General features: G+C 44.9%; 1 protein-coding gene across 5 annotated transcripts in view; it reads right to left on the bottom strand.

Annotated features, from left to right (window-relative positions):
- Window positions 1-372: 372 nt before the first annotated feature.
- Window positions 373-14,641, bottom strand: part of TRMT61A (tRNA methyltransferase 61A) — a 35,691-nt gene continuing 21,422 nt past the window's right edge. The window contains exons 4-6 of one of the 5 annotated variants that reach the window (XR_012628977.1): window positions 13,855-13,973; window positions 10,664-10,778; window positions 373-2,113 (exon numbers count right to left, since the gene is read on the bottom strand). Coding sequence is in view for 2 of the 5 variants with exons in the window: in XM_074868893.1 (XP_074724994.1) it covers window positions 13,645-13,973 (329 nt within the window). In the remaining 3 variants the exon portion in view is untranslated. Of the gene's footprint in view, window positions 2,114-7,172; window positions 8,698-9,939; window positions 10,779-12,556; window positions 13,974-14,641 lie in introns of those variants that run through there. The other 4 variants (XR_012628979.1, XR_012628978.1, XM_074868894.1 and 1 more) reach the window with 4 other exon arrangements.

Genomic DNA, 14,641 nt, shown 5'->3' with positions numbered 1-14,641 from the left:
TTTACATTGAGAACAGGCTATACCTTGTGAAGATTTGGAGGAAGATGACAGAACGCTTTCTTTACTAAATTGAAGCATTGCCCCTGTGCAACCCAGGCCGGCAGGATGCAGGTGAGAGGAACATGGGATGCACTAGGCTGCATCACACCACTCCGTCTTTAATCTGCGGTACCACAAGCTCATCTGGCTTCTAGCTAGTGCGTGTTACAGCTGAGCTTGGCTATTGCAACTCTTTTCCAGAGACCTCCAAACACTTTGCTTTCATATTGGATGAAGAATATAGAGTGCTTATTTTGTGCAGACATAGGGCTGAATTTTATTGTTTCATTCCCTGGCTTTCAGAAATATAAATCATAGGCCTGAACTAAGTAATTTATGACAGACCTTTATTTCAATGTACATAAGCATTCTAAAAGACATTAGTTTACTGAATAAACCACTAATATGCTGACTTTATAAAGCATCCTTCACTTTGCTTTCTGCATATAATTGATCAATCATGTCCATAATGCCTTTGTAGAGTAGAAACTAATATTATAAACAAGCAAGTTAGAAGGCTTAATATGAATAATATAAATAGATAGCAGAATGCTAAGGGCAGAGCTAGCAGCAGTGTCTGGCCCTGTGCTGACTGACTGCAGAGTCCTTGCCCGTGATAGTGCTGTGATGGACCCGAGTGACCCGTCCAAGGTCAAACACAGAGACCGGTTTGGCAACAGCAAGCAGGGACACTGGCCCTGCTCCATCAGCTGAAGCTTTCCTGTACAGGTAATCCCATTTTCCTTGATTTCTTTAATTTTGAATTTGCAAGAAACTTCCCCCACAGCTGGAGGGATTCATTCCCCAGAGGGGGAGCAGCCTCCCCGCCTGTGCCTTCCCCAAATTGGCACCAACGTTCCTGGGGTTTAGCATTTCCTCAGTGACAGGTCTGACTGGGAGGAGGAGGATTGGCAGAGAAGTGGAAAGACTGATTTCAGCAAGGAACATGGGAAAAGCTTTCCCAGTTCTGGGGCTTGAGTTTCTGAAGTTGCCTCCTCAATCCTCGCTTGCTCCTGGTGAGACAGACAGGGAGAGAACATGGTTTTCCAGCGTGATAACATCAGTCCCCTGCAGTGTCCCAAGAGGTGACAGGGACATACGGGCACAGCACCTGTGCGCTCCTCTTGCTCTTGCAGCTCACAGCAGGATTGCCTCTGGGGGACATCCACCTCCGGGGAATTTTCTGTTCCTGTCCAGCCTTATTGATGTGATTATTTGTGGTGAAGGTACAACCACTTTGTTTTCCTCAAATGAAACCTCTAATGCAAAAAAACCCTGATCCGTAACTAATGTCTGAATTCACAGCACATGACGCAGGAAGGTAAAGCTATAAAGGTGATTAAGGAGATAAAGCAAAGGCTGCTGACTGCACTGCCTTCACACATGCCAAAGTGCCAACATGCTTTTCGGGGCATAAACTGATCTACCCTGTGCCTACCAAGATGTGCAAAGCTGTGAGGTGGGAAAGTCGTCCCTGTGGTGCTGCTGCCATGAGAGCACCTTGCACCATTCCTGCTCGTGGGCATCAGCCCCAATGCCACTGCACAGCCCGAGAGCTGCCTGAGAAAGGGGAAGAGATTTAAACTGACACATTAAAAAGAGACCAAAGTGAAAAGTTGTGGGTGCAATTTGAATAAATGCTTCAGAGCTGCTAGAGCTTGTGCTCAAAAATAGCACGGGGGAGGGGGTTTTAAGCCCTGTTCAGCATTTCCAAGTGGCTCTTTGGATAAATTGACACAAATTCCACAGGGATTTTAACTACAAGGATGAGGACCCAGAGCCTCTGCTCAGCCTGTGCACAGGCTTTAACCATGTCAGGGAAAAAGCCTGATTTCAGTTCCATGGGGCATGGACAGGAATTTGGGAAGGGAGCATGCTTATAATGTTCCTGTTTGCGCAAGGTTTATTAGGAGTATTTTTAGGAGTATTTATTGTACCTGGCCAAAAGGGTATGAGCAACACAAAGCTCCCTTCAAATACAAGACTGTGTAGTTTTGTGAGAAATTACAAAATAAACATGTACCTAGTGAAAGGCTCAGCCATAGTGTTAATTTTTATCTTCAGCTTGATTTTCCTGTTAAAGAAATAATTCTGCTGTTAAAGCTTTGTTTGCAGAGAAGTGTGGTCTTTTTTTTGAAATCGACTTTAAGCTGCATCATGGGGAAAGAGTCTCTGGGACTTCCCAAATACTTCTTTTCTTGGGGGGGGGGTGGTGGGGGAAGAGCTATGAAAGCCAAGCGGATGTTATTAGGATTCAGTTTGTTCCTGCTTACTTTCTCCAGCTACTGTGCAAAGCTGCTCTGCTCTGAACCATGGGGAAGGCACAAAGCTCCCTGCACAGGTTTGCTCCACGTCCTAGAGAGGTGAAAGAGGAATTTGTCCTTCCGCTGGCAAACCCCACTGCTTACGCTGTCGCCCCCATGGCAGCACAGTTCCCTATCAGCAGTTAAACCAAACCGAAATTCCTTGCAAGGCTGCTCCAACACGCACAGCCTGTGCTGCTGCGGGGCTCAGCCCAGTGCTCCCTGGGTGTCGGCGGCCGGCTTCGGCTGCGGTTACGTGGCAGTAAACCCCCGGCACTGTGAAACTCAGTCTGCAGCACCCAGACATTCTTTAGATGTTTTTGAAGCTGTCTTGCCTCTTTTATCTGTATTTCAAAGATAATGAGGCAAATGCATTTCTGATGCCATTGGTTTAAATTTCCTCGTTAACTCTAATTGCACTGGGTATGATAACGGGGGCTCTGGGCAGAGACATGGCAGTCTCCTGCTCTTGTGCAGCAAGGAAGGCTTTAGGTGGCGATGGTAAGGGGAAGTCATTAGAGCAAGTCTCGTGTACGGGTATCCCCTGAGTAACCGCTGAAGGTGAAGCGGCCTGGGATGTTAATCAGATCAGATCAAAGAGCAGAGCCTGTCCGGCCCAATCAGCCCTGACTGGCAGCTTGATAATCTCAGCACCAGCGAATGCAACTGAGAGACCTCCCATAAAACCAGTACTGGTGGGATCAGGAGGGCAGCCTGATTGTGTGTGGATAACCAAACAGGAAAGTAAAACCACCTCTTTAATGCACCTGGGATTTAACAATGTCACCTTATGCACGACGGGTCTAATTCCACAGACCTTCCCAAGTTTGTCCACGTTATCTCATCAAACACCAAGCCTGGGAAGGCAGCATCCTTCTTTCAGACCAGCGCTGAACCCACTTTTCCAGTGCATTTTTTTAGGCTTTTGCCTGTCAGTGGCAGTTGTTGGATGGGGCTTGAATTATGGGGCCATTCCAGTTCCCTCCTTGCCACTCTCGCAGGCTGACAGCTGTTTTTACCTCTTCTCCGAAATTCTGTGAATTTTGGACCCCGTTCAAGACTGAACAAATCAACTGGGGACTTTCCATTGTTTGCCATGAGCTTCGGAGCAGCTGTTATTGTTCTTCATCATCTGCTGGAACATTTCTGATTGAGTTATTGTTGCCTCCCAAGGAAACTTTTTATAAGACTTTCAGAATGAAGAAGCCTTTGCATATTGGCAAAGTGATTTTTTTGGTTTCATTCCCAGGGCGATAGTCAGAGTTTTTCCTTTTTACTTGACGTCATAGCTTTTGGATGTGCTTGGACTAACTCGTGGGTGAATTCAATATTTGTCTTTGTAGCTTCTGCTATTTTTTCCTTTTTACCCTGCGGTGGTTTATGGCCACTAGTTCTTACAGAACCATGTTTAATTTCCACAAAAGTGTGAACTATCAGAAAAAGGTGTTTATTCTTGAAATGTTTAGAAGAAAAAGATAATTAATTGCTGTTGCTTAATATCCCAATGTCTTTGTTTTGGTTTGTTGTTTTTTTTTTTTTTTCTTTTGCAAAGACTTGTCACACATATCTCCATCTGTAGCCATTTTTCTGGTGCATCTGGGTTTTGTCTCTCTCTTCTCGTGGGAAGACGGATAGGCATTGTCAGCTCTTTCCAAAGCTGTGTACTTAGAGATCCAGAAATCGACTAATTAGTTCATGTTTAATCTGCACAATCTGCAAGAGCGGTTCTGGAGACTTGTAGATCTGTTCCAGCACAGTCAAATTATGCTGATTAGATTGGTAAAAAGCCAAAAAAAGAGAACATAAATAGCAATTATTTTAAATAAATTCCAAGCACATAAAGACTGATTTTAGCCTAGGCTGTTGAAAAATTTCATGCAAATTGTAGTGTGTGTTTATTGCATTTTTTTCCCAAACGAAGTGGAAGAGTTGGACTTAGTAGTAGTCAAAAAAAAGTTGAAATACCATGGGCAGCCATGATCAGGAGCAGTGAAACAGATACTCCCCGCAGCTGTGTGGAGCCTTGCAGGGGAGAGCACCATCTCCAGTGTTTGCTGTGTCACCTGTTCCCAAGGCAGGGAGCTGTCTCTTAAAACTCCTGGTAAAATCCTAATTCCCGTAAAACAAACTGCTCCTGTTGAACCATGCCATCTCCCAAGGTCACTCGAGCTGCCTGGCGGGGGAACACGGCTGCTCCCCTTGCAGCCCAAACCCTGGTGCAGGTAAATGGGCTGAGAGCTGCAGTCGCAGGACAAAGAGGGTTGCCCAGCTCTCCACCAGTGCAGGCAAAAGTGCTACTCAACAGTGCCCTTCCTGGCACTGCGGTGGTTGCTGTCCTCGGTTTTGGGGTAGAACGGAGTTTAAACAAGGAATTTAGAAGTCTGGCTCTCTGGTTCATCACAAATTCAGGCATGGGAGTCAGGTTTAGCTCCCCCAGGCTGCGCTGCAGGTAAGAGGCTTCTTCCATCGTTGGTCTCACAGGACTGCTGCACTTGCTAAACAGCAACATGCATACTCAGAGGATAAATACAGGGTAGAAAACAATTCAAGTATAATTTGAATGTTTATGGACACAGCTGAGCAAGACCTCTGTTTTTCAGAGGCTATCAAATGTTTAGGAAACAAAGTCATAATGAAAACCTGCCATCTTACAAGTGGACAAATATGCTGTTAAGAACCACTAGAGTTTTGCAATATAAATCTTATTACTGTGGTTGAAAACACAACTGGAACATGACTCTGACTTGCAGCAAGCAGCCATGACATGTTTTGGGAAGCATCATGGAGCTATAGACCATCATTGCCAGGAAGGTACAGAGGGACCTTGGAGTAAAGGGGCATGAGTGGGGGTTGTTCAGCCTGGAGAAGAGAAGGCTCCAGGGAGACCTTCCAGTACTTAAAGGGGACCTACAGGAAAGCTGTGGAGGGACTCTTTATCAGGGAGTGTAGTGACAAAATGAGGGGTAACTGTTTTAAACTGAAAGAGGGTAGATTTAGATTTAGAGGTAAGGAAGAAATTCTTCACTGTGAGGGTGATGAGACACTGGAACAGGTTGCCCAGAGAAGCTGTGGCTGCCCGCTCCGTGGCAGTGTTCAAGGCCAGGCTGGACAGGGCTTTGAGCAACCTCGTCTAGTGGAAGGTGGCCCTGCCCATGGCAGGGGGTTGGAACTAGATGATCTCTAAGGTCCCTTCCAACCCAAACCATTCTGTGATTCTATGAGCTCCTGGACTAGCTCCATTTAGTCACACTCTGCTAGGAGGTTTAAAACAGCTCCTGTGAAAAGGAATGAGCATGTCCTTCTCTTGGAGAGGACAACCGTACTGCTCTCCAGAGTGTTGCTCAGCCTGGAGCAGCTGCTGCTGTGAGCTGCTGCTGAGCTTCTCTCCATGATGCAGCCCCAACACCTGGTACCCAACGCCCATTGGCTCACAATTCCTGAAAGGGTTACCCTTCTCCCCCTCACCCTGGTAGCCCTTTGCATTTATCTACACCGAGTTTCACCTGGACTTTGTTGCCCAGTCAGTCATTCATAAGGAGGACTCACCTGTACAGTCTTTCTATAGTTCTTTACAACCTCTCCCCATGCTTACTGCCATAAATAACTTTGTGCCATCAGCAGACTTCCTCAGCTAAGTGCTCAGCCCTTTTTCCAGGTCATTTATAACAACGTTGAGCTGCACACGTACCAGCATGGACTCTGGGACACCACTTGTGATCTCCACGCTCCTGCAAGACCCAGCGGGGACCTCTACCCTCTGTGCCTTATCCCTGAACTCATTACTTCACCTTATTTATCCTACAACTAATGGCTTTAGAAAGTGCCTTAATTCTATTAGATTCTCTAGCTTTTTGCATGGGTGCCTCTGCAGCCTTACACATGGTCTTTTAATATTATTTTGGGGTGTATAATTGAATTGAACCACTCTTTGGTGCTCTATAACAAAGTGGGGCAGGGAGAGAGGAAACTCCTGGCTATGTGGCGTTTTGAGCAATCAGCAGCCTATGTGGTATTTCTGCTTTTGTTGATTTTTACTTGAGGAAATCAAATGTTGGCTGGTATTCTGCAAAAGTGCAACAAAATGTGACTATTTGCTGTTAGTGTGACTGCACTGGATCCAGACTATCCAAAACCAGTGCCACATTTCATTTGGTGGGGGAAAAGCACAGTATCTATCTATATTCACTGACCCTTCAAATTCACAGGGAGTTTGGTTGGTTTTTTTCAGCTTTGATAAAAAACAATGCAGCGCATAAGCCTCTTTGAGTCATCCTCTTTGCTATAAGAACAACCATAAACAGCTGATTTCTGAGGCAGATGTATTTATAGGCTTGGGATAGAATATAGATTTTTAAAATGCCACTTTTCTGCTTCAAAGAGATTGACTTACATTTTTAATCTGTATAAAATTAATCCAGCTAATTAATGAAAATGGCTACAGAGTAAAATGAATTAAAGTTTCAGCAAATCATTAAGCATTGATATGGCTGCATGCTCTGATTTGGTAATGAGTCATGACAGCATGAACATTATCTAACTATATTTGCATCCAGGTACTGTAAGAACTTGTGGGCAATGAGATGATGCCATGTGGGAGCTTTGCTCTGGAGGAGATTCTTGCTTAGCATGAGGAGAGCACTGTTATCTAGGAAGGAGCTGTGACCCTTCTAGCAGAGGGAAGATCTGGGACGTCAGGTCCTGTTTTCCATCCTTGCACAATCCCCGTATGAGTCAGCCTTTCAAATGAGCATTGCTGTGCGATTCCCCAAGAAGCCTATGCAACCAGGGCCCAGGTCATCAGGGGAGTTGTGCTGAAATTCCACTGAAATAAATGGGTAAGGAAAGTGAGTAGGAGCTGGGGCATGAAATCTCTTTACCTTCTTCGAGAAATCTGCTCGCTCTTCAGGCAGTCAGCAGCTCCCTAACATGGAGGTACCACTACACTCTCACAACAGCAGCGGGTATCTCCTGCTGCAGCCATTTTACAAATCCCTTCCCCTCCCTGAGTAAATGTTTGCAGGATCAAAAACAAACTGCATGAGAAATGAGGAACTGTTCCCTTACAAAGCAGAAATCACGTCTCACATGGAGATTTATCATGCGGAAGAATCACATTTTCTTCTCCTAGGGAGGCATAGTGCACCTTGACTCTTATAATATACCTCTGTCAGAACTGGTACAGAAGAAGCTGGCAGGTGCAAAGGCACTTGCTCAGTCTGAAGGAAACACCGAGCCCTGCGTATTCCCTCGGAGGCAGAAAATGCTCCCAAGGATAATGCACAAGAAGACCCAGTGTTGTTCCTGAGGTCGGGAGAAAGCCCTGGGCTAGTTGACGTGCTGTGCATCGGTCACGCCACATCTGTTTTGCCCGTGGCTTGCTCAGCTGGTGAGCTCTTTGGGACAGGCTCTGTGTGTGGTGTTTAGCCCACCTGGGCCTCTTGGTGTTGCTATAATGCTGGCAATGCATAGGGGCTGGATGTAATGCTAGCAACCCGTTGAGTGGGAATACAGTCCCATTTATAATCTACATAAGAAACCTTAAGGAGCCCAGTGCTGCTGTCCTTGCTCTGACGTGTCCACAGGCTGGTAATCAGCTGTAACCATGTGAATATCTGCTCTCTCCACTGAAAAAGGGCAATTTTCTGTCTCTTTAATGTGCTGCTAAGATCAATGAGGAAATGCTGACAATGAAGCATTCTCCTGGGAGCACTAGGTGGTAAAAACTGGAAGTTGATTTCCTATCTGCAAGGCTTTGCGTGCTTGTGGGGTATATATTCCACTCAAGTATTACCTGTTTTCTTAAATGTTTTCACCTTATCTGACAGAGGACACAAAAACACACTAAGAGAACAGGCAGAAACTGCAACCTGATTTCTCAACACAGGTAATCAAATCTCTTTCTTGTCCCATGCTTTTGCCTATTAACATATTGGAGTGGGTGATTCTTTTCTCTATTACATATAAGTATATTGTATATTTTGCTAAGATAACTTAGACCATACTGCGACTCTTGTAATGACAGCGTGACATGACATACAGGTAATCCAACAGGTTAAACTGAATGCAGAGGCTTTAAAAACCTCTTTTCCCTTCCCTCCCTCCTTTCCACTCCATCAGTTGTAGATCCCAGCCTACATGCCTTGCTAAAACAGCCTGATTGAACCGACATCCTCACTAATGAGCATTTCTCATCCACGGCTTTCAAGGGGAGCCGCTGGAACCTGATGAGCGATTGCCTCTTCATTGCAAAAGGTCAGGAAAGGAGGGGCCTTCTCCCAGAAATCATTCTCTGTCTTGCTACTGCTTCTTTCACTTCTTCTTCCAAGTAGATTTGGTTCTCAAATCCAGCTGATTCCTAGGAATAGGTGGCTCTTAATTTTTTTTTTCATTATTCTGAAATAGTGCTTTATGAACAACTTCTAAGGGCATGGGAGACTAATGTAAAAAGTACCAGAGTCTACAATCTCATCATCTTCCTCACCCCCCAAGTGGAATAAAATATCTTCTGACTCAGAATATTTTGGCATCACAAAGTTTCATTCCACATGCCCAGGGACCAGCCACGCCGAGTCACAGACACCTGTGTTAGGGGTAACTACTGCTAACATACTTTTGACTCAAGGAAGGAGCAAAGCAAGAGAGGGATTGGAAAATCTCACTGCAGACTTCCCCTTCCTGCATGGTGCCTAATACAAAGGGAGGTTGCTAAAGCAACAGTTTCTCCTAGCTGACTAGAACTAGTCATGCACATGGGCTTCGTGCTGAATCAGTATCAGCACTATCAGAAAAATATGGAAAAAGCTCCTTCCTCTACTTACGTAGCTTTGACTGCTCAGCCAGCACCTCTGGGAGCAGTGGTTCTGAATTTACTCGGTCCTGGTCTCTGACATTTCATGCAGCTATCCAGACCCCTGGGGAGAGCTTCTCCACAGCTCCACTGGAACCATTCATGCAAATCACCCTCTTAAGAACTATAAAGTAATACGATATTTAGCATCAACCCACTCAGCCCCCACCGAAATAACTTCAGGCTGAGGTCTTCAGTGGCTTGAATGATGCTGTGCTGTTGCCATGGCAGCACATCACTCTGCAGGGTGCTGGGGTCAGGAGCAATGGGGCGGGTGCTTCTCACTGCTGCACCTCGCAGCAGCAGCCGTACCTGCAGGGCCTCTGCGGCTCCATGTCCTGGTGGGGTGGCAAAAAAAAGCCATTCTCCCCACCTTGTGGTCCAGAAAAAAGAGGAAAATGCCTGCTTCTGCCAAAAACCTGGTTGTGCAATCTGAGTTGCCTTGAAGTGCCAGGAATAGCTGGTGCATGCTAGCAGTACATCTGTTTGCTTTGGGTCTGAGGGCAGAAGGGAAGATGACGGGAACACTCCACAGCAAGGGAAGCCCTGTTGCGGGTGATCTACTTTAGCAGCCAGGTAGAAACACGCAGGTACGGTGAGATGCCCCACAGGCCAGTGTTCCCAGCTGGCTTCTGCCTTTATTTCTATCAGCATATCAGCCAGCTAACCTCAGAGTTCAAAGCTGTTGCCCTGTGGCAGAGGAGAACAGCGTGTCCTAAACAACCTACAGAAGGACACAGACCTTCTGGGTGAGATATGCAGGTAAAGGGCTGAATATCAGTGAGGAGGATTATTTTTATTTGACTATTTAATTCAAGGTTTATTTGTTCCCTGTGTTGATACTGATGCAGATTCATTCCAGTTCAGAAGCCGTCACGTAGGGAGAAAGGAAATAACACAATCTGGCTCCCCTCTTTTGGCATCTGAACAACACAGTTCCTCAGGAGCACTCAAGAGGCCAGCAGCATGTAAATACTTTCCCTCATGGTGACACAGACAGAACTTTCTGGTAGTAGAGAACCCCCTTCCTCCCTTTGACTAGTCACAGCTGCACGTACCTTTGGTGTAACATCATGGTTATGCAATGCTGACTCTCCCATTTTGCTCTTATTCTGCCTCTCTCATATTTGCGCAAACAGAAGCCGAGACGGAGCACGGCAACAGCCTCCGAGAGCCCAGCCATTTCTCAACCCTCCTCTTCTGAGCCTGCACCACTCCCACCGGCATCAGAGGTGAGCTGGGAGCACCAACCACCACTGGATCGCAGCACAGGCGGGCACAGTTTTCTCCAGTCTCTGTCCAGAAGGAACCTGGTAGGGCACAAACGCGCTGGCTGCCCAGTGCATTCGTCCACCTAAATGATGCAGACTCTACTGGGATGCACGCTAGTATTTACAAGTAGATCTAGGCTCGCTGCATCTCTGGGCCCCCCTCCTTTCTAGGTCACCGTGACTTCCGCAATCATCCCGCTCACCAGGACTAATGGAGAACAGATGTACTCTCGAGGGAGAGAGTGCGAACCAGAACCCTCATCTCTGAAACGCTTCCCAGGAAGAACCATCTCCTCACCATCACGTATCCCAGAGTACCTAAGGAGAAGACAGAGCAGGAAATTAAGCAGAAAAGTGAGATCCTAGCACTTTTGCTACTTTACCCCTATAAGGTCCTCAAGCAGGATTTATGATCACACTGTCTTCAGAGGAAAACAGTGTTGTGCTAACAGGTAAGCAGGAAACAACCACAGTGATACAGATCTGCAATGCTTTAATTAAAGCACAGGTAAACAGCAAAGAGCAGCAGACCTCTCCAGTGTTTCACAAGCCTCATCTGAGTCATTACTGTTTGCCTTGTTGGTTGCAAGGTGTCCAGGACTGCTCTCCACGCTAGCTCATAGGGCCTGGAGCACAACGGGACAAGCTGAACCTGGCTGTCAGGCAGAGCTGTGTACTGGTGCTTGTCCACAACAACTGAGGGATCCAAGTGCATGGCAGCAATGAAAACAAGCAGCCTGCCAACCTGTGACTGAACCATGTCAGGGCAGGAAGAACAGATATTTCATTCCAGACTGAAGACTAAAACGTATCAAAAAGAGAAATGAGTCTCTGAAAGCATGATCCAGGCAGATTCCCCCAGTGTGGTAGGAAAGACCTATGTTCCTGATTTACCAATTTCGGCAGGGAATGTATCCAGAATGTAAAACATGGGTGATCATAAGCAGAATTAAACAGTGGGGGGTTCTGGCAGCACAGTACCATCCATGCTGGACAGTGTGGGATCATCCCTGTGACCCTGACAACAAAGCAAGAGCAGGAAGTGGTGTGGTCCTGCTGGCCATGGCTGTGATTGGCAACAAAAACACAGAAGCCTTTTTAACATTGCAAAGACAGAAATTAAATCCTTCTCCTCTTACGCAATGCTTGCCCTTCCTCAGCAGGGATCAAATCAATATAGGACCATGCAAAGTCAATGGCTTATTTCAAGGGGTTTTGAATTGGGCTTTGTAGGCAAAAAGGCATCAGCCTTGTTTCAAGCTCCATGAAGACACATTGGTATTTCCATTCCACATCTATTCCTAGGACAGAAATGTGACTCTGTTCCTCTTCAATCCTGTTTAAATGTTATACTATTTTAAAATAAAGTCTGTCAGGAAAAAAGAATCAAGTCTAGGGTTGGAATTATCCCTGGTGAAGATTGGGGATCCCACTTGTTATTGAATGAGAATCACCTTGAAGGGAGTTAAGAACAACCTTGTAGCATTAATGCTGTATTTCGCCATCCTTTCTTCTGGTTTGTGTTGGTACCTTAGCCTTACTTCTGTGGTGGTGGTTTAAGCACACAAACATGTGCATATGCATACACATGCAAGCATGTCACTATAATACAGCTACCAAACCATATAAAGAGCGTTAACAGGTAGCTGCATGCCTTTCTGGAGGACATTAACAGCAGTAGAAAGAGAACTTTCACATAATTTCTGGAGAAATGCTGCAGTTGTAGGCCAACTTACACAACTGATTTACTTCAACAGAGTTGCTTTCTGCCTTTAATCAGCTCAACAGTTTATCTTTGCTGTCATGATCGGTTGAGCTTTCTCTAAACCATTATGGATTAGCATTCTGCTATAACACGTTAAAAGCTTAGCTTTGTTTATTTTTGTCAAGAATCGGGGAGGGATATCAGGTTCAAATGTTCAGGCAGCAGTTTATGAATGGTTATTTTTCTGACACAGCAATCAATATATGCAGGTACTGAATGCAAGGCACAGCTGAATGCTTCCAGAGACAGTACTGGTGGTTGGAATGAAAGTATTTGTGAATTCATTTAAAAAAAAAAAAAAAAGAAAAAGAAAAACAAAGAAGGGACTTCATAAATTTGCATAATTATTTTAATCTGTAAATACAAAATTTAATCCAGCATTCAAACAGTTCATCACACCCACCAGCTTTGTATGGAAGACCAAAGAGTAAATGGTCTGAAAACTTAATTAATAAAGCTGGTTGAGGATTATACTAAGTTTGCATTGTTGTTGCAATCTGGAGACAGAAATCCTGCCAAAAGCAATCTGTCATTCAACTGCAGGAAGATAGTACACCATAATGCACATAAAAAGCCAACCAAACGGAACCTCAGCCACACCGCTTACAAAGAGGTGTTCAGATAATATTAACCAGCTGTTCAGTGAATTTTCACAGGGGATTCATCAACTATGAAAGTGGATGACCTATTAGGAGACTACAGTATGAATCCAGGCCCAAATTTCTACTATAAATTGAGGAACACAATATACTCTTTTAAACCAAATCCAACAATTAGCACACTTCTTTGACCTTTGTGTAATCTAAATGATTCGCAGATGCCAGCCTGGAATGGAGTGAGAGGTTATGTTCCTGAGCACTGTCAATAATCCTCTGTGCAGCTGAACACTGTTCCAAGGAAACACTAATTTTCTGTGATCAGTCGTGCTGGCGACCCCATGACCTCACAACTTTCATATCTAAAATGAAGCAAGTAGGTGCTTCACATTCCTAAGAGCAACACAGACACCAGAGAAGTTAAAAAAAAAAAAAAAGTGTCTAGTGGTGCTAGAAAAAAATAAAAACATAAACCTGGGAAAGTAATTCAGAAAAGAGGAGAAAAAACCCCCACTTTTTTGCAATAAGTGTGCTGTTTGTTTTGCTTTCTTATTGGGAGGGATCTTTATTCTGCACATTGCAGTGAATGGCCATTCGCTATTAATTTATCTTCTTTCTGACAGCAAATGGAGCACCATTCCAGAGTTTCAACATTCCCTTGATGCTGCTCTGGTTAATGCTTGTGTGCTATTTAAACAAAGCGTATTCCAACCAAATCTGACTATATATGGAATTCCCCGACAAGTAAAAATTTGGATGCCCAAGAACCATGAAAACAGAATACACACAGAGACCACTTCAAAATGCACAAACTCAACGTGTACTAAAACAGGCTTTTGGTGGCAAAGGTCAGGTATCCAGTGTGGCCGACCATCTCCCTGAGTGGCACACCGCTTTTGAACTGCACAGTTCCTTGCTGCAGATTAGCGCTCAGGCTACCTTGGTTTGATGGGTCGCTGCTATCAAAGCCAGTGCTAGAATTAGCCTCGGCTGCTTTTCCAAGGTCAGGGATTTGCAAGCTAATTGTCCTTACATTGTACACTCGGAGCAGAATTTCCAAGGTGTTAATCTCTGTAAAACCATATTCTTCCATCGCTAGGCAGGTTCTTTGGACTTGTTCAATGCAAGGGGAGAACGAGCAGATGCGGCCACCTGCAAAATGAGACAGGTAGTGGAAAAGAGAGCAGAAACCAAAACAAAGCACTTTTAATCTTTTTTCAAATTCTCACAGATGCACATAGAATTACTATCATACGGACAGAGTGAAAACATTCTTCAAGAAAATCTTCAGGAGGCAACTATGCAGCTTTAAAGTGTCAGCACAAAATCAAACATGGATGACTCTACAAGGTCCAGTGTTGCCCATCACATTTGTTCATGATAGAACCATTACAGCAACAACTCTTTTGGAATCACTATCCACTATTCCGGATCGAGACACCAAACTGAAGTTGGCACCTACACAAAGCCAGAAGTCATTCTCCACACACTGTACAGAGTTGCCTTCATTAGAATATAAGCGTGCGTGCACACACACTCTGACAAAAGCGGCTGTGTTTATTTGAGAATGATGGTATGCGTGTACAGAATAAAGTAATCTCTCCAGGCCATAGATGGAGTGCTGTTAAGGCTTTACCCTTTTAGTCAAGCTGACTAGCATGTCTCCTGAGCATTAAAGTTTACTGGGTATGACATCGGGCAGGTGTACAGCAAATGCTTCAAAACTCTAGGATAGGACTTCTAAATGATAAACTAACACTCGTCTCCTCGTCTGTGCACAATTCAGATTTTTTATTCTAAATACAGAGCATTAATAGGCC

This window comes from Strix uralensis, chromosome 4, assembly GCF_047716275.1.
Source record: "Strix uralensis isolate ZFMK-TIS-50842 chromosome 4, bStrUra1, whole genome shotgun sequence".
Classification (NCBI taxonomy): Eukaryota; Metazoa; Chordata; class Aves; order Strigiformes; family Strigidae; genus Strix; species Strix uralensis.
The sequence above is the reverse complement of the archived record's forward strand: the minus strand, read 5'-3'. Positions and strand labels throughout refer to the sequence as shown.